Below are 19,290 nucleotides of genomic sequence, written 5' to 3'. Positions count from 1 at the left end.
TTGGAGGGTCAACTCCCAAGGAGGAAGTGCGGCTGAGGGGAGGAAGGTCTAATCGCTTAGTTCTGCTGACAGCCACCAGGGGTCGCCCCAACTTGCTCACCCGATTGCTGCCCTTGAAGGCTTCAGCTGGAGAGGTTAAGGGTGGTTCTGAAAGCTGCCCTCACCCCACCCCCAACTCTGGCGTCAATCCAGAAGTGTGCAGGAAGTGGCTTCTTCTGGAGTCAAGCAGAGCTGGAGACCAGGAGACTGATCTTGCTTTGTCTGACTTAAGACCCCTTCACTGGGTCGCTGTGGGATCCAAGGGTAAAAGGGCTGGGCTCAGGGGTGTAAATGGCGCATAAAACATCATTATTACCAACTTACTCTGCGGGCTTCATCTTGGCCCTACCACCGGACCCCTGAAAATCAGTTTCGGGGAGGGAGGGAAATAGGGAGCCAAGGCAGGTGTGTGAGCAGGAATGGCAGTTAGATCTGGTGTCAGAAAGAATTGGGAAGAAAGAGAGGACACAGACTGAGCGAGGGCTTTGAACCTCCAGGGTGTAGGTGAGGTTTGAGGGTGACCTGGGGAGAACAAGCCCAGCCCCCCACCCCTCCTTGCGCTGAGGATCCCTCAGCTGCCCAGGGAAGTAAATAGCGCTCCTTGGTGGGACCTGCCTCCTGGACCCCCATCTGTTCCCACCTCACAGGGCCAGTCTTTGACCTGCCTTTGCTCTGTTCTGCCTCCCACTCTCTAATTATCCCTCCAAGTCTCTGTCTCTCTGTCTCCAAGTCTCTCTCTCTCTGTCTCTTTCTCTCTCTTTTTTATTTATTTATTTTATTTTTTTAACATTTATTTATTTTGGGGACAGAGAGAGACAGAGCATGAACGGGGGAGGGGCAGAGAGAGAGGGAGACACAGAATCGGAAACAGGCTCCAGGCTCCGAGCCATCAGCCCAGAGCCCGACACAGGGCTCGAACTCACGGACCGCGAGATCGTGACCTGGCTGAAGTCAGACGCTTAACCGACTGCGCCACCCAGGCGCCCCTCTCTCTCTTTTTTAAATGTTATTTTTGAGAGAGGGAGAGAGACAGCAGGGGAGAGGCAGAGAGGGGGACAGACGATCCAAAATGGGCTCTGCACTGACAGCAGAGAGCCCGACGTGGGGCTCGAACTCACAAACCTTGAGATCCTGACCTGAGCTGGAGTCGGAGGACGTTTAACCAACTGAGCCACCCAGGCGCCCCTCTGAGTCTCTGTCTCTCTTTATCTGTCCCCGCCCCTATCACCATCGCCCCCTCCTAGGTCCCTGCCCTGGCTTCCCATCCCTGGAGCCCCCCTCCTGTGGCTGTGGTGACAGTAGGAGGGGACAGAAATGGGAAACCTTGGAGCGGCTGCAGGAGAAGCAGGCTGGGACAGCAGCAGCCTGACTCGGTCAACCCCCCAGACCCAGGTAAGAAAGTGGGGTGCCTTTTATCAGCCAGTAACAAGGAGGCCCAGAGGGGACGGGGCTCCTCCTCAGTCACCTCCAAAAGCACAAAACTTAATTTTCATTTGAATTTAACCAAACACACCGATAGTAAAAGTAGAGGGTTTTTTGGATTTCACTGAAATGGTTCTTCACTAGAAATATTATTTCCTTTTTTTTTTTAAATGTTTATTTTTTAAAGGTTTTTTTGTTCTATTTTGTTTTAAGGCTTTATTTTTTATTTTATTTTTTAAATATTTATTTATTTTTGAGAGAGAGAGAGAGAGAGAAAGAGAGCATGAGCAGAGGAGGAACAGACAGAGAGGGAGACAGAGAATCCGAAGCAGGCTCCGGGCTCTGAGCTGTCAGCACACAGCCTGATGTGGGACTTGAACTCACGAACCATGAGATCATGACCTGAGCTAAAGTCAGATGCTTAACTGACTGAGCCATCCAGGTGCCCCAGGTGTTTATTTATTTTTAAGAGGGAGAGAGAGAGAGCACGAGGGGGGGGGGTGCAGAGAGAGAGAGGGAGACACAGAATCTGAAGCAAGCTCCGGGCTCTGAGCTGTCAGCACAGAGCCCGACATGGGGCTCAAACTCACAGACCGCAAGATCATGACCTGAGCCGAAGTCGGACGCTTAACTGACTGAGCCACCCCGGCACCCCAAGAAATATTACTTTCTTAAGGACCTTCCTGACGTTCTGTGAGAGTTTTTTAAAATGTTGCATCTTCTTGAGAACGTCAGTGTCAGTTTCTCGTAGTGACACAAAGTTGACTTACTCATGACACTTCCCTTCTCTGCCCAAACCCACAAATAAAACCAAATGGATTGTTTTTAATTTAGACAACAACAACAACAACAAAACATTGAAAATCAAAGCCTGATTTCGTGATGACCCTCCCAGTGGAATTCAGAAGGGTTCATGGGCAAAATTTCCTGTGAACATGACAAATTGTTTTCGGGAAAAAACCGAACGCTCACATCAGGACCGATGCATTTGACCTCTTGTGAATCGAAGGATCCGTCACTCGCTTCCTCCCTCTGGGATTTTCTGGCCAGGGACACGTGCAAAATGTGTCCAGAAAGCCTGTTTTTGGAGATTTTAGCCACTGCTGGCAGAAATGTCAATGGAAACAACCTTTGGAGGACAAACTGGTGACAAGCTATCAAAATAGAAGATGCGACTGCTCTGGGTCCCAGCAGTTTCATTTGGGGGGGATCTGATATTAAATCTTACTTTGTTCACAGAAGCAAATAATTTAGAAACAGTCTCAATGCCCATTGATAATTATCGTGGTAATGTATGTGGTGAAAACCTAAGCATCAGGCAAAAGGAATCAACTAATCTGGAAGATATTATGTTGAGCAACAAGAGGAAGTTTCATCTGTACTTTCTCCATTAAAAAAAAAATCTAGGTAATAGAACAAATTATTTGAAAAAGAAATATTGCAAAATCAAAGATGTGAGCTCAAATTACCAAAAAGAAACAGAACGCTGTTTTTGAACTTGATGCAAACGACATTAGTATGTCTATTTAAAACTCTGTTCCAGGTCAGGGCACCTGGGTGGCTCAGTCTGTTCAGCGTCCAACTTCAGCTCGGGTCGTGACCTCGCGGTTTGTGAGTTCGGGCCCCGCGTCGGGCTCTGTGCTGACAGCTCGGAGCCTGGAGCCTGATTCAGATTCTGTGCCTCCCTCTCTCTCTGCCCCTCCCCTGCTTGTGCTCTGTCTCTCTCTCAAATATAAATGAAACATTAAAAAAAGTCGTGTCCAACTCTTGATTTTGGCCCAGGTCGACATCTCATAGCTTGTGAGGTCAAGCCCCGCGTCCAGCACTCTTGACATTCTCTCCTTCTCTCTCTGCCCCTCCTCCTCTGTTCTCTCTGTCTCTCTCACTGTCTCAAAATAAATGAATAAAACATTAAAAAAAATAAAAATAAAACTCTGTTTCTTATACTGTGACACTTACTCAAAACTGTACCACTGGGTCTAGGGTGGCTTTTTCTTAAAAATTGTTTTAATGTTTGTTTATGTATTTATTTTTGAGAAAGAGAGGGAGGGAGGGGCAGACACAGAGGGAGACAGAGAATCCCAAGCAGGCTCCTCATTGTCAGCGTGGAGCCCGATTTGGAGTCCGAACTCATGAACCGTGAGATCATGACCTGAGCCGAAATCAAGAGTCGGACGCTTAACCGACAGGGCCACCCAGGCGCCCCTCTACGGTGGCTTTTTAATTTTCTGGGAATTTATGGTTTGCCTTCTTTTTCCTTGACAATAGATGTCAGGCTCAGTATATCATGAAGAGCAGCCAGGATCTCAAGTACCTATGGAGACTGTCACACCTGCTGATGTTGGCCCCGCCACTGCCCCCCCCCTCCCCCGTGTCTGAGCATCTCCCGCCGGACCCACGTTCCCCGGGCCAGACCCCTGTCCTGCCCTTTGTCCCCCAGTGCTCTCACAGGCCCCGAGCACCTGTACTTGGAGGCAGCGCCCCTCCCCCGCATATCAGTTTCTCCGCCCGGCATCAGAGGTGACACAAGACCCAGCCTCTGTGGCCTTAAAAAAAAAGTCCCGCCACTTATTAAGGTTGAACGTGTGCCAGGCGCCGTGACAAATGTTTCCACCCCTGGCTGCGTCGCCTCCGCTTTAGACAAGAGGAAACTGAGGCTGAAGAAAGGAAAGTCACTCGTCTGAGGTCACGCAGCAGTAGGGGGCACAGCCAGACCCGAACCCCAGAGCCCTAAATGGAAGCCGCGGGTCCACTCTGCCTACGCGGCCTCCCACCCTGTTCCAGGGGACTCGGGTGGGCCTGGCCAACCCAGAGAAATAGCTGGTTGGGCACCACTTGCAGCCCCCAACCCTCCTCCCCCCCACTCGCCGCTGGGAAGCTGGGAAGGGTCCGGAATCAGGAATCACCGGGTAGCTGCAAAGGCCAAAGGTCAGACAGGGGTTTCCTGCCTCCCCCTGGGAACTTCCTCTGTCCCAATCCAACTTCTGCCTCTGTGACGAACACCACCCTGGAGGACCCCCTCCCCGCCGTCAACTACCCCCAACTCCGTTGCCCTGGCCGACGGGGGGGGGGATGGGTCCTTCCCCCCACCCCCAACCTTACGCACACAGGCAGTATACAGCGATTGTGTTGTGGTCCAGCCTTCTTGCCACCTGCCGGCCCCTTGCCCGCCCCCCTCCATCCCTCCCTCCTACCAGCCTTGACCCCATGGAGCCAGGGGGCTGTGTCCCACGGTGTCTCCCTAAGACTCAGGGTCCCTCACGGCCAAGCCTGAGGCTAACGCCTCATCCAGCATGGAGCTCCTGGTTCTAAGGGAATGGACAGGAGGACGCACCCAGAATCCTTTGCCCTTGGTCCTCGAATTCCCTTGACGCCCACCTGGAGATGACCCACAGTGAAGTTCAATGCCCACCTATCTGGCACTGCCCCTTCACCGTCTCCCAGAGCCCCGAAATAACGCTCCCAGCACGAAACGATAGTAATAATAACAATGGCAAACCCTTTCTTACGGCCGCCCACCCCCCCCCTCCGGCCCGGTGACCGGGGACGCCACCCATACCCCGTCTCACAGAGGCAGAAACTGAGAAGGGGCAGGAGAAGCCCCTCACTCGAGCTCGCTTGGGTGAGCCTTCTCTCCCAGCTCCAAGTTCACTGCGGCTTACTCTGCTGCTCCCAGAGCACTTATGTAGCACCTATGGGAGCCGGGGCGTCGGGTGGGGCTGACAGCTTGGGGAGCCTGGGCCACTGCCATCCATGGATCAGCCCCTCCCCGGCCCGGGGAAGCACTACTGTGCCAAGTACCTACTGTGCCAAGTACCCCGGGGGCCAAGCACCCCAGCCGACTCAGCTCCCGATTTAGACACACCTCTGCAGCCAGCCCACGGGGTGGGGGAGGTAAGTCCCACTCTGTGCACCAACGGCGTGAGACCCCCAGACGGTCCCTTCACCTCCCCGTGCCTCAGTTTCCTCCTCCGCACGATACAGGGGCCACGACCTGAGATCCTGGGCGGCAAGCGCTGAGAACGGCGCTGGGCCCGGAGCAAGGGCAAGGTGGAGAGAGAGAGACCGAGGCTCGGAGCGGCGAGGAAGCCCCCCCCCCCTCGTCACCCGGCTGGCGCCCCCGCCCGGCGGGAGCGTCAGAAGTCCAGCGGGGGGGAGGGGGGGCGCGGCCCCTCCCTTCACAGCCAGGGTGGGAGTGTCGTGATAACCCGCAGCCCCCACTTCCTCCCGGCCAGGAAGGAGCCAGGCAGAGGAAGTATTAAGAGGAGTAATATAAACACTCCCCCCACCCCCCGTGGCAGGGTGCAGAGGGGGCAGCGGCCGCCACCCGGAGGGAGCAGGCCACGCTGGGCGGGCAGCGGGCGCTTGCACACGATGGGGCTGGCGGCGGAGCACGGCGCGTACTCCCGGGAGGGGGGCGGCCCGAGGGGCTGCTGGTACTACCTGCGCTACTTTTTCCTCTTTGTGTCGCTCATTCAGTTCCTCATCATCCTGGGCCTCGTCCTCTTCATGGTCTACGGCAACGTGCACGTGAGCACGGAATCCAACCTGCAGGCCACCGAGCGCCGGGCCGAGGGCCTGTACAGCCAGCTCGTGGGGCTCACGGCCTCCCAGGCCAACCTGTCCAAGGAGCTCAACCTCACCTCCCGCACCAAGGACACGGTCATGCAGCTGCTGGGGAGCGCCCGCCGCGATCTGGACCGGATCAACGCCAGCTTCCGCCAGTGCCAGGCTGACCGGGTAAGGCCGCCCGCCGGGCCGGAAACGCACCCCGGGGACCCTGGGCAGGTTCCCGTCCGCTCATCCGAGCTGCGGGGTCCTCACCCACGCGCCAGAGACCGTCACAGACGCTGTATTGCACGTGAGGAGCCCGGGGGGGCTTGTTAGTACGAGTATATCCCACACGAGGTTCGGGACACACTTATACTAAGACAGTGGGCTCGTTCTCTCTCTCTGGAATTTAAGGTTAAATTTTTTTTTTAAAGGTTTATTTATTTTTGAGAGACAGAGTGAGACGGAGCATGAGCGGGGGAGAGGCAGAGAGAGAGAGGGAGACACAGATCGGAGGCAGGCTCCGGGCTCCGAGCTGTCGGCACAGAGCCCGACCCGGGGCTCGGACTCACAGACCGCGAGATCGTGACCTGAGCCGAAGTCGGACCCTTAACCGACTGAGCCGCCCAGGCGGCCCCTGGAATTTAAGTTTAACTGGGCATCCTCACTGAATTGGCGGCAGCAACCCTGGGCCCATGACTTAATACGCGCGAAGCGCTCGGAATGTTCCAGCACACACCAGCTGCAAATAAGAACCAGTTAGATGAAAACTCAGAGCATTCGGTTCCTACTAAGAAGTACGAACAGCTCTGCCTTATGCCGGGAAATGTCCCCCCGGGGGCACATGTGGGCGTCTAGTCAGGGAATTGGCCCACTCCTTTCATCCAAGACACGCACCGCCATCCGGTCTGGGAGCCGTCGGGATCGTAAGGTTTTAGACACACGCATCCCGGAATCTGAACTCCCCCGTCATAGAAAATTAGAAGCCTAAGAATGTGGATCTTTACAACGATTAAATTTGAAAAACACAGTTGTTGTTTTTCTTTAATCCCCTTCGTGTTGACAAATGCCTCTGGACTGGAACAGTTTAGGGTTTTCTCCAAGGACCCTAGGGTTTCCCTAGTTTCAGGTCGCCTGCCCCTCGCCCCGGAGGGGCGCCCTGATGCCGGGGAGTATCTCTGCCCCCACCCCCACCGTGGCAGCCCCAGGTATGTGATGTTGGTGTTTCTGGGTCCTGGCCGTGCTGAGAAACAGGATTTTTCTTAAATTCTCTTCCAGTGCAACTGCATTTCTGGCCCTGAGATCCCGGAAGAGAAAAGAGAATTTAACTCACTGATATATTTTTTAAAAACGTGTTCATCTCCCCTGCTTGTTTCTTTTCTCTTTCTTTCTTTCTTTCTTTCTTTCTTTCTTTCTTTCTTTCTTTCTTTCTTTCTTTCTTTTTTCTTTCTTTCTTTCTTCCTTTCTTCCTCTTTCTTTCTTTCTTTCTTTCTTCCTTTTTCTTTCTTTCTTTCTTTCTTCCTTTCTTCCTCTTTCTTTCTTTCTTTCTTTCTTTCTTTCTTTCTTTCTTTCTTTTCCCATCTTATGTTATCCCACCTCATCTTATCTTATCTAGAGAGAATGTGAGTAGGGGGAGAGGGGAGAGGGAGAGAGAGAGACAATCTTAAGCAGGTCCCACATTCGGCCGACACAGGGCTCGATCCCACAGCCTGAGCTTTCCGCCCCTCCTTGTCCTTGCTCCTTTGGGGGCTGGCCCTATGCTAATGGGATCGGGGTCAAGGCAGAAATCGCTCTGGGACCTCCAGTGACTTCTGTTTTCAGAAATCTTAACTGCAAAAGAGGAAGATCTGTAGAAATCAAGAGTCAGACGCTAAACCAACTGAGCCACCCAGGCACCCCTAACTCCATGATATTTTTAGGGTCCGCTCTGTCCTGTCCGTGTCAAGGCAATGGGACCCTCACCTGGCACGTGGGGTCTGGAAGCAGCACCCCGGGACCCCCTTTTATCACTTCCTCCAACTGGAGAAAAACCTCTTTCTCGTTTCGTGTTTGGATCCAACTCACTTTGCTGAAACGTGCAAATCTTCCTCTTCTGTGACTAAGATTTCTGTTCTCTGATCCCCATTAGCATTGGGCCAGCTTCCAAAGGAATAGGACAAGAGGTGGCAGGAAGGTAAACTTCCTGCATTTTTTATATTTTTACCTGTTATATTTCTGCAGAGGATTCTGGTCCAAAGTTTGGAAAGCACACCTTGTTAAGTTGTAAAAACCTCCTTTAAAAACAGCTTTATCGAGATATAATTCATATGCTCTACAAGTCGCACATTAAAAATGTATAGTTCGGGGGCGCCTGGGTGGCTCAGTCGGTTAAGCACCCGACTTCAGCTCAGGTCATGATCTCAGGGTTTGCGAGTTCAAGCCCCGCGTCGGGCTCTGCGCTGACAGCTCGGAGCCTGGAGCTTGCTTCGGAGTCTGTGTCTCCCTCCCTTTCTGCCCCTCCCCCGCTCTCGCTCTCTTTCTCTCTCTCTCAAAAATAAGTAACCATTAAAAAATCTTTTTAAAGCGCACAGTTCAATAATTCTTAGTACCTTCACAGAGCTGGGCGATCATCCCAACTGATTTTGGAATGTTTTCATCACCCCAAAAAGATACCCCATCCCCATAAGTCACTCCCCCACCCCTCCTCCCCCAGCCCCTTGCAACCACTCATCTGCTTTCTGTCTCTGTGAATTTGCTTGTTCTGGACATTTTGTATAAATGGGATCAGACAACATGTGGCCTTTCGTGTCTGGCTCCTATCATCCGGCACGATGTTTTGAAGGTTCACCCGAGCGCGTGTCAGTGCCTCGTTCCTTTTTGTGGCTGAGCAACATTCCATTCTGTGGATGGACCACGTTTTGTTCATTCACCTGTTGATGGACACTTGGGTTGTTTCTGCCTTTTGGTGGTTGTGATAGGCGCTGCTGTGAACGTGCACGTGGAGGTTTTTGTGTGGATGTTTGCTTCAGGGTCTCTCGGATCTACACCTAAGAGTGGAATTGCTGGGTCACGTGACAATTCCCTGCTTAACATTTTGAGGAACTGCCGGGCTGTTTTCCAAGGCCGCTGCCCCATTTTTTACATATTCCAACCAGTACCGTCTGAGAATTCTCCTTTCTCCACACCCTCACCAACGCTTATCACTGCCCGTTCTTGTTTTCTGTTTCCTTTATAACCATCCTCATGGCTGTAAGGGGGTCTCTCATCGTGGTTTTCATTTGCCTTTCCCTGAGGAGTGATAATGGTGAGTATATTTTCATGCGCTTGTCGACCACGTGTGTATCTTCTTTGGAGAAATGTTTCAGTTGCTTTGCCCATTTTTCAATGATCTTTTTATTACTGATCCACAAGAGTTTACTTTTATACATTCTGGATACCCGGTCCTCTCATCAGATACACGCTTTGCAAATATTTCCTCCCGTCGAAGGGTTGTTTTTTCCCTTTCTCTTTTTTAAATTGGAGCATAATTGACATACAGTGTCACGTCAGTCTCGGGTATACAACTTAGCGATGTGATGGTCTTTTCCTAAAAACAAAAGTTTTTAATTTTGATGAAGTTCTCTTTACCTGTTTTCTCTTTGCGCTTTGGGTGTCACACCTAAGAAACCATTGGCAAATCCAAGGTCATGCGGAGTTAACACGTACATTTTCTTCTAAAGAGTTTTGTAGCTTTAGGTCTCGTGTTTGGGTCATTGAGCCATTTTGAGTTAATTGTTGTATATGGTGTGAGGTAGGGGTCCAAATTCATTCCTTAACACGGGGAGATCTAGCTGTGCCGGCTCCATTTTTGAAAAGACTCTTTTCTCCCCCATGAATGATTTTGGCACCTGTATTAATTTTCTTTTTTTGTTTTCTTTTTTCTATTATTTTTTAAAGTTTATTTATTTATTCTGAGAGAGAGAGAGGAAGAGAAAGAGAAAGAAAGCGTGCAAGCGAGGGACGGGCAGAGAGAGAGGAAGAGGGAGAGAATCCCAAGCAGGCTCGGGTCATGATCTCACGGTTCATGAGTTCAAGCTCCACTTTGGTTGAACCCTGCTTCTCTTCCTCTCTCTCCCCCTCTCTCTCTGCGCCTCATGGGATTCTCTCTCTCTCTCCCCCTCGCTCACCTGCGCCCTCTCTCCCTCAATAAAGTAAAATATAGAAAGATAAAACGTAATTCATTGGCCGTACATGTGAATTAATGTTTTCAAGGTTCATCCAAGTCGCAGCAGGTGTGAGGGCTTCATTCCTTTTTATGGCCCAATAGTATTAACTGTAACAACTTTTTTTTTTTTTTAATTTAATTTTGAGAGAGAGAAAGAACAGGAGCAGGGGAGGGGCAGAGAGAGAAAATCCCACTCTCCACACTGTCAGCCTGGAGCCCCACCCGAGGCTCGGACTCATGAACTGCGAGATCATGACCTGAGCTGAAACCAAGAGTCGGACACTCAACCGACTGAGCCCCCCGGGCGCCCCAGTTAAGGACTTTGAAAGATGCGACCAGCATCCCCCATAAAGGAGTCAGGCCCTTGCGAACTGGGTCAACACGGGCCACCCGGGGTGTGGGATCTGGGGCCCCAGCCCGGAGGGTCTGGGCAACCCAGGAGCAAGGGGACCGGCGGGGGCTGGACCGTGAGCTCTGCCCCGTGTCCCGTCTGGTCAGGTGATCTCCATGAACAACGAGCGATATATGGCAGCCATCATCCTGAGTGAGAAGAAATGTCAAGAGCAGCTGAAGGAAGCTAACAAGAGCTCCGATGGTGAGTCGTCTGGGCGGCGGGGAGCCAGGGTGGTAGACCCCTCGCCCGGCCTCTCGGACCCCCCCCCGCCCCCCCCCCCCGCCCCCTCCCCCGACCCTCCCGAGGTGTTTTCTCCTGCACCTGTAGCCTCGCTCCTGGCGCTGAACCAGAAGGTCCAGATGCTGGAGGTGGAACTGGCGAAGGAGAAGCAGGTGTGCGCCAAAGACAAGGAGGGCCTGGCGCTGAACAAGCGGCTGGTGGAGGAGCAGCTGGCCGAGTGTGGCAGGGCCCGGGAGCAGCAGCGGCAGGAGCGACAGCTGGCCGAGGATCGCCTGCAGAAGGTGCAGACCCTCTGCCTCCCGCTGGACAAGGACAAGTTTGAGACGGAGCTGCGGAACCTCTGGCGGGACTCCATCATCCCGCGCACCCTGGACACCATGGGCTACAACCTGTACCACCCTCTCGGCTCCGAGCTGACCTCCATCCGGAGGACCTGCGACCACATGCCCGCCCTCATGAGCACCAAGGTGGACGAGCTGGCCCGGAGCCTGCGGGCCGGCATCGAGCGCGTGGCCCGCGAGAGCTCGGACGTCCAGCGCCAGAAGCTGGAGGTCGAGCGGAGCCTGCAGGCCACTCAGGCGGCCAAGGAGAAGGCGGAGAAGGAGGCCCAGGCCCGAGAGGCCAAGCTCCAGGCCGAATGCGTCCGGCAGACCCAGCTAGCCCTGGAGGAGAAGGCGGCTCTGCGGAAGGAGCGAGACAGCCTGGCAAAGGAGCTGGAGGAGAGGAAGCGGGAGGCAGAGCAGCTCAAGATGCAGCTGGCCGTCAGCCGCTCCGCCTTGGACGCCTGCATCAAGGCCAAGGTGGGCTGGAGGGATTCAGGCTGTACGGGGGTCAGGCCTGCGGGCCCCGGTGGAGGCGATGTCGAACCCGGGCTCGAGGCGAGCCTCCCAGCCTGGGTCCGGTTAGTTAGGACTCACTTGAGAGATTCAATGACATAAGACCGGGGTGGACTTTGGAGTCTGGAATGACCCTGAGAAAGGACTAAGGAGCGGGGTTGAGTTTTGGAGGACGGGTGGACCTCGAAATGGGTGCAGGGGGGAGAACTGGGAACTCACGGTGGGCGGGTCGGTGTCAAGGTCGGGAGGTGTCTGAGGTGAAGGTTGCGGGGGTGATGGCTTAGGTTGGGAGTTAGACTGAAGGTTAAGGCAGGTCTGGGGGAAGGCTTGCTGTGGAGACAGAGCTTGTGTTTGGGTCAAGATGAGTTCTTAGCGACCGCTGTGTTTAGAGTCGGTTTGGGTTAACGTTAGGGTTCCATCGAAGCCTTCGTTGGTCTTGGAACTGGTAGAATTGGGGTCGTGCCGGATGCGGATTGTGAAGAAAGGTTAAAAGTTAAGTCAGGGGTCGCGTGCAGGGCGGCCGGTGGGTCTCACATTGGGTGAGGGGTGAATACAGGGTGTCAGTGGTGGCTGGTAGGGTTGCTTGGGGTTCCAGGGAGAGTCTGGGGTCTCAAGTTGAGTTGGGGTGCGTGGGGCATTGGGAAGCCATGGTGGAGCCCAGGGCTGGGCTGGGGCCATGGCTTAGGGGGCAGATTTTTTTTTTCAATGTTTTTACTTATTTTTGGGACAGAGAGAGACAGAGCATGAACGGGGGAGGGGCAGAGAGAGAGGGAGACACAGAATCGGAAACAGGCTCCAGGCTCCGAGCCATCAGCCCAGAGCCCGACGCAGGGCTCGAACTCATAGACAGCGAGATGGCGACCTGGCTGAAGTCGGACGCTTAACCGACTGCGCCACCCAGGCGCCCCGGGGGCAGATTTTTCATAGCAACCAGGTCTAAGGGATGGGTTGGGGTCAGGGTTGGTTGTAAAGTTCCGGTTGGATCAAGTTTGTCATTCGGATTGGGTTTAGATGAGGCTTTGGGTCTAAGGAAGGTTCTGTTTTCATGTTGGGATTGGATTTTAGGTGATTGAGTTTAGAGCTGGCTTTGGATTTCGGGTTCGGGGGGATTGGCTCAGTTGGGGTCATGGATTGGGATCCATTGGGTTGGCACTGAGGCAGTAATGGAGACTGAGGCAGGCCACAGTGGGGTCTCTGGGGGGCTTCTGAGGGAAGCCAGTCCCTGGAGTCCCCAGTCACTTGAGCGCAGGTGGGTGCAGGTGATCGGACATCCATTGATGTGAGGGTCCTTCTCTGGTATCGGTGTCCCTGCTCTGGAAGGAACTCAGCTCCAGGTACTATGGGGCATGAAGGAACAGGAGCCTCCCTGGCCCTCTGGTTCAGGGGGTCCCGGCTTCTGCCGACCTCCCTCTGTCTCTCTTCCCACAGTCGCAGCCGATACCTGGACCAAGACCTGTGGGCCCTGCCCCCAACCCCCAGCCCATCGGTAAGTGACAGAAGGCAGAGCCGGGAAGGGGTCGGGGGCGATCCTTTCCACTCTTTATCCCATCTCAGCCCTGCCGGCCCATCCTTAGCCCAGGGTTGGGCCAGTTGGGTGGACCTGACCCCTTCCTCTCACGGCAGACCCAGCTGGCCTCGAGGAATTCAAGAGAAGGATCCTGGAATCCCAGAGGCTTCCCGCAGGGGCTGCAGCCCCATCCAGGTGAGGCACTGGCAGACTGGGATGGTTCAGTCTCAGGGCTTCAGAGGAGGATGGGAACAGGACTACAGGTGGAGGGAGGCTCATCTCACACACGCTTGCTGCTTCCTTAATTGAGCGCCTTCTGTCTACCAGGTAACACAGCCAGGGAGTGGCGGGCCTGGGACACGAACCCAGGCTGTTGGACTCCAGGCAGGCAAGGGAGGGCCTTTGAGCTGGGGGATGGGGGCGAGCTGGTTTGGGGACGGGCAGAAGCCACAGTGCTCCCGGTGACATCTTGAAGAGCCAGGGTCAAGGCTCAGAGGCCAGACTAGGGTGGGGAGGGAGGCTGGAGCCGAGGAAGGGAGGAAGGAGGAGAGCGAGGTCAGGAGAGAGACCCTGGGCCTCTCACCCCACCTCTCTGAGCCTCTGTCTCTACCTCTGCAAAAACGGAAGTCTCTGAAGTCAAGGGCACGGAGACTCTCTGCCACCTGTAAAGTGCTGTCCACAAGTGCCTAACACAAGGGGCCGGGGGTTGCAGCAGGGTCGCTTCAAGATACCCCGCACACGCTCAGGTCAGGGCCCGATGCCCGTGCCGCCCTCACCACCTCCCAGACCACAGCCGGCGCATCACAGGGAAGGTGACTCAGACCCCGGCCCCAGGAACATCCTGTGGTCGCTCCCAGGTGGTGGCCAGGCTTCCGTTCAGGACCACATCGCGGACCAAGGAGTCAGCGACTGGCATTGCCGTTCCCAGTTTAGGACCCGGGGCTCCAGGACACCCCTGGGGGTTCTAAGTTAGATCCCACCGACCCCAAGCCTGCGTCAGGCCTTGGCGACCAGTAGACTTCCGGGTTTGTGGTCAAATCCCAGGGCTTCTCCGCATCCAGCTCTATCTCCACTGTGCCTTTTCTTACCTCCCCCCTCCGACGGGGACAGAACTTGTCCCTTTGCTCCAGATGGCTCTCGGCCTGGGAGGGATCCCTTAGCCTCAGGCAGCCTGCGGAGAGGAATGCAAGAGCTGGAGAGAAGACCCTGTTCCAAGCAAACAGTTTTCCTCTCTCCATCTTGGCCTAAAGCCATCATGGCAAGGAAGGAGGTTCTATTATTATCCCCACTTCTCAGAGGAGGGAACTGAGGCCCCAGGGAAGTGACCAGCCCCAGGGTTATGCATCAGTGAGTCAGGGCCAGAGCCAGGCTCCGGGCCCAAGCCTGTCCTAACTGCAAAAGGGGAAGCTCTTGACACTGTTTACCCCAAAAGACATCCCCCTGCAGAGAAAACAATGAGTAGTTAAGGCAGGCCCCTCCTGTTTCTTTCTGCCCGGGCTCAGGAAGGGCCTCTTGTTCTGGGCTCTAGCCTTGATTCGCCTTCCCCTGAGAAAGAGGCCATCAGCTCTGGATTGGGAGTCCCAGTGAGGCCAGGCACATCTGAATTTTAATGTATATTTATTTTTGAGAAAGAGAGACAGAGTGTGAGCGGGGGAGGGGCAGAGAGAGAGGGAGACACAGAATCCGAAGCAGGCTCCAGGCTCCGAGCTGTCAGCACAGAACCCAACACGGGGCTCAAACCCACGGACCATGAGATCATGACCTGAGCCAAAGGCAGACACTTAACCCACTAAGCCACCCAGGCGTCTCAGGCACGTCTGATTTTTAAATCCGTCCAACCGGGGGCCAGGTCTGAGGTCCAGCATCAAATCATCCACCCCCTGATCGGGAGAATCACTTTCATTTCCACCCTTACTCCTTCTGAGCCTTGAGGACGTCTCTGGGGGTGCTAACAGGCCCTAACGCCTCCCACTTGTGGGGATACCTGCGTTCCCAGGGCCGGGGCAAACCCCCAGCCCAGCATCAGCTGGACCTGAGCACAAGGTCTTGCTTTTTCACTGGATGTTTTTTTTTTTTTAATTTTTTTTTCCAACGTTTTTATTTATTTTTGGGACAGAGAGAGACAGAGCATGAACGGGGGAGGGGCAGAGAGAGAGGGAGACACAGAATCGGAAACAGGCTCCAGGCTCCGAGCCATCAGCCCAGAGCCTGACGCGGGGCTCGAACTCACGGACCGTGAGATCGTGACCTGGCTGAAGTTGGACGCTTAACCGACTGCGCCACCCAGGCGCCCCACACTGGATGTTTTTTTATTTAAAGTTTTATTTATTTTGAGAGAAAGGATTCTGCACCGTCAGCACAGAGCCTGATGCGGGGCTCGAACCCACGAGCTGTGAGATCATGATCTGAGCCAAAAACAACTGTCAGATGCTTAGCCGACTGGGCCACCCAGGGGCCCCATCCCTGGACATTTTTTTCAGTATTTATTTTTCAGAGAGAGAGAGAGAGAGAGAAAGACAGAGCACGAGCGGGGGAGGGGCAGAGAGAGAGAAAGAGAGAGAGAGAGAGGGAGACACAGAATCTGAAACAGGCTCCAGGCTCCGAGCTGTCAGCACAGAGCCCGACGCGGGGCTCGAACTCATGGACCGTGAGATCCTGACCTGAGCGGGTCGGACGCTTAACCGACTGCGCCACCCAGGCGGCCCCACTGTTAGACATTTTTAAGTTACATTCTCCTGATGACAAGTGCACTAGTTTTCCTTTTTACCTGATGAGACTGTGTCCTGTGGGTGTCAATTGATTCCCACGCGCGCACACACAGTGGATGTGAAAACAAGTAAGTAAATATTGGGGCAGGGGCTAAGGGGCTGGATAAAGCGAAAGCGGAAGGCTGAAGATGGGAGTCCAGCCCCGGCCCTGAGCCGGGCACGGGGCGAGTGTCACTCAAGTCCATTGCCATCACCGTTGTGATTTGTTTCATTTATTCAACCCGGATACCTTGGGCAGCGGCTGGGTGATGAGAACACAAGGAGGAATGAGGCATGGAAGCCCCCCCTCCCCTTGTGGGGCCCACAGTCTAGCGGGGGGAGACAGATCGCAAACCTGATGCGTGAGATGTCGCTGTGGGGCCCCTTGGCCATGGGCGAGGCAGAAAAGGGATGAGATGGCGTGAGGAGGTGAGAATTTTCCGCAGGAGGGGGCGCCTGGGTGGCTCAGTTAGTTAAGCATCTGACTCTTGACTTTGGCTCAGGTCACGATCTCACGGTTCGTGGGTTCGAGCCCTGCATCGGGCTCTGTGCTGACAGTGGGGAGCCTGCTTGGGATTCTCTGTCTCCCTCTCCCTCTCTGCCCCACCCCTACTCGTGCTCTCTCTCTCTCTCTCTCTCTCTCTCTCTCTCTCTCTCAAAATAAATAAATAAACTTAAAAAAAAAATTAAAGAATTTTCCACAGGAGGCCAGGCAGGCTTCTCTGCCCCGCGTGAGGGTGACCTTTGGGCAAAGAACTAGAAAGGTGAGGAAGGAGCCATGGAGAGTGGGGCATCCCTGAAAGGGTGAGCCAGGCAGAGAGCACAGCCTGTGCAAAGGCCCTGAGACAGGACCGACCGTGCGTGGTGAGGCTCGAGCACAGTGATCCAGGGGGTGAGTAGGAGGTGAGGAGGGGCGGGGGGCACACACAGATCAGGCAGGGCCTTGTGGGTGCGGTGAGAACTTCGGGAGCCCCGGCACAGCAGCGAGCAGAGAAGGACATGACCGGACTCAGGTGTTCCCAGGGACCCCCCCCCCCCCGGTCACTGTCGAGAGGTGAAGGCCGAGCAGCCGAGGACCAGGGCAAAGGCATCCAGACAAGCGATGACGGGGGAGTGAGGAGCCTCAGTCTCTGACAGATGGCCAGGGACCACCCTCCCTTGCAGGCTGGTGGGCAGGGGTGGGTAAAGAAGGAATGTCAGGGCTGGTCGGGAGCCGGGCGCATTCTGGTCAAGCCGGAGCCAGGGACGGGGATCCAGCACCAGCCAAGGAACGTGAGGCTGCTGGGGCCCCAGGGAAGAGCCAGGGAAGGAAGGGAGGGGGCCAGCGGAAGCAGGACTTGGCTGAGGCCCCCTCCTCCCCGACCAGGAAACAGCCTCTGAGCCAACCCCTGACCCCTCACGAGAACCTCACTGAGGCCAAGGAGGGGAAGGGCATCCCAGACGGCAGAGGCCGTTGGGGAGGGGTGAAGTGACAGCTCTTGAAGTTTCTGACAAGGGGGACTGCTGGGGACGGAGTGGGTGGAGCCTGGAAGGCCAGGTAGAAAGGATCTGGCTTTGTCGTCTCGAGGGCACTGGGGAGCCAGGGAGAGCGTGTGAGTCGGGGCAGGCTCGTTGGAGAAACCTTGGGCCACTTCAACGGAGACAAAGGAGGGAGATTGAGACCCTGTCTGCGGGGTGTGGGGTGTGGACAGGGGCTTTGAGGTAAACTCCCGGGATCCCCCGGGCCTTGGGGAACAAAGGTGAAAGTCAGGCCGGAGCAGAGGCCGGGAGCCCAGAAGGTGGCTTCTCCGAGCACTGTCTCGGGAAGGCCGAACCCCAAAAGAGCTGAAGAATCCTTAGGAGCAAGAGCGGGCCTGGGGTGGGAGGAGGCCGGCCCAGGCGAGGTTTGTCCTTCCGTCTGTCTGACTATTGTATCACCCTCTCCTTCCTGCCTTAGTGGCTGAGGAGGCTCCAGGCCCTGAGGACCGAGGCGTGGCCCTGACTGGCCAGTCTGCGGACAAGACGCCGTGAGCCACCCCTGGCACAGGCCGGGAGCCCGGGCCGCACACAGACCAAAGTGGGCGCCCTTGGCCTGCACCCCGCGCTCGCCCTTCCCCACGCCCCACCGCAGCCTCCGCTACTCCCTCACAGGCCCACACCCGCACCACGCGACCCCTCCCCCACCCCTGGATGCTGCAGGATGTCCCGGACCCACAGCACACAGATGTAACAGTGATGTCTCGAGCCGACGGCATCACGCAAAAGCACGGCACAGACACCGGGAGGACATCATACACACACACACACACACACACACACACACACACACACACACACACGAGCTTCCTGCCCCGCCCTCGCACAATGCCACACCCCTCCAACGCACACGGGCCGTCGCACCCACAGCGTCCCGCTTGTCTGCACGTGCCTGTGTCCCCACCACACCGCCCTCCCAATTTTCTTGTCTCCTGACTCTTCCTCACCCCCAGGGTGCCAGGCCTAGGGAAGTGAGAACAGGAAAACATGAGTCTCCCCCCCCTCACCCCCCCCCCCCGAGAGTCCCCAGGCTCCCCTGCCAGGCAGCACCGGTCCCAGGGCAGATGTCGCCCACTGGCCCCATAGTAGCCCATGGGGGCAGCTGTCCCTCCCTCAGTCCCTCTCCCCACCCCCCCTACTCAGCCCTGCCTGTGGCCCATAAAAATATGTTAGTGGCACGAAATAAATATTATTGAATCCTTTCAAAGACTCCAGAGTGGCGATTTCTGCTTGGCGACAAGAGAGGAAAGACTGAGAGCTGGAGAAACCCCTCCCCGCCGTCCCAAGGCCAGAAGAGCCCACAAACTAGAGCAAGCCTGGGGTGACACCAGATTCCCTCAAGGTATAGGCATCACCGTGCGTGAAGAGAAATGGCAAAAGTCATAGTCAATGAGGGCTTCACGAAACGGCCACGCCGGCCCACACCGTGACAGCTTTGTGAGTTGTTTCTTTAAAATAGCAGACGTTTAGGGGCACCTGGGTGGCGTAGTCGGTTAAGCGTCCGACTTCAGCCAGGTCACGATCTCGCGGTCCGGGAGTTCGAGCCCCGCGTCGGGCTCTGGGCTGATGATAGCTCAGAGCCTGGAGCCTGTTTCCGATTCTGTGTCTCCCTCTCTCTCTGCCCCTCCCCCGTTCATGCTCTGTCTCTCTCTGTCCCAAAAATAAAATAAACGTTGAAAAAAAAAATTTAAAAAGCAGTTCCTTAAAAACCAGATGACCCATCTGTAGCTTTCCTCTTCCTAAGATTTGCAAAGATGCCCCCCAAGTTACTGCCAGTTTAGTCCGTGGGGGAAAGCAGGGAACAGTACGTTAGTGGAACACAGGGAAATCACGTTGTTCCCAGGAGACTGGAGGGA

At 55.2% G+C, this 19,290-nt stretch overlaps 1 protein-coding gene across 1 annotated transcript; it reads left to right on the top strand.

Moving 5' to 3' along the window:
- The first annotated feature begins 5,736 nt into the window (after positions 1 to 5,736).
- On the top strand, positions 5,737 to 18,636 carry PLVAP (plasmalemma vesicle associated protein). The gene is made up of 6 exons (XM_006928583.5): positions 5,737 to 6,201; positions 10,694 to 10,790; positions 10,917 to 11,629; positions 13,094 to 13,151; positions 13,289 to 13,367; positions 17,856 to 18,636. Exons 1-6 carry the CDS (start codon positions 5,836 to 5,838, stop codon positions 17,860 to 17,862), a joined length of 1,320 nt encoding a protein of 439 aa, XP_006928645.2. The 5' UTR covers positions 5,737 to 5,835; the 3' UTR covers positions 17,863 to 18,636.
- The last annotated feature ends 654 nt before the right edge of the window (positions 18,637 to 19,290 follow it).

The sequence above is a fragment of the Felis catus genome, chromosome A2, assembly GCF_018350175.1.
Source record: "Felis catus isolate Fca126 chromosome A2, F.catus_Fca126_mat1.0, whole genome shotgun sequence".
In the NCBI taxonomy this organism is placed as follows: Eukaryota; Metazoa; Chordata; class Mammalia; order Carnivora; family Felidae; genus Felis; species Felis catus.
Note: the sequence above shows the minus strand (reverse complement) of the source record. Positions and strands in the feature narration are given on the sequence as shown.

Bases quoted from the DNA above. Each gene is read 5' to 3' on its own strand.
- PLVAP (XM_006928583.5), top strand. From the start codon at position 5,836: ATGGGGCTGGCGGCGGAGCACGGCGCGTACTCCCGGGAGGGGGGCGGC. The intron at 11,630-13,093 runs GTGGGCTGGAGG...CTCTTCCCACAG, and splicing joins ACGCCTGCATCAAGGCCAAG to TCGCAGCCGATACCTGGACC. The intron at 13,152-13,288 runs GTAAGTGACAGA...CTCTCACGGCAG, and splicing joins CCCCAACCCCCAGCCCATCG to ACCCAGCTGGCCTCGAGGAA.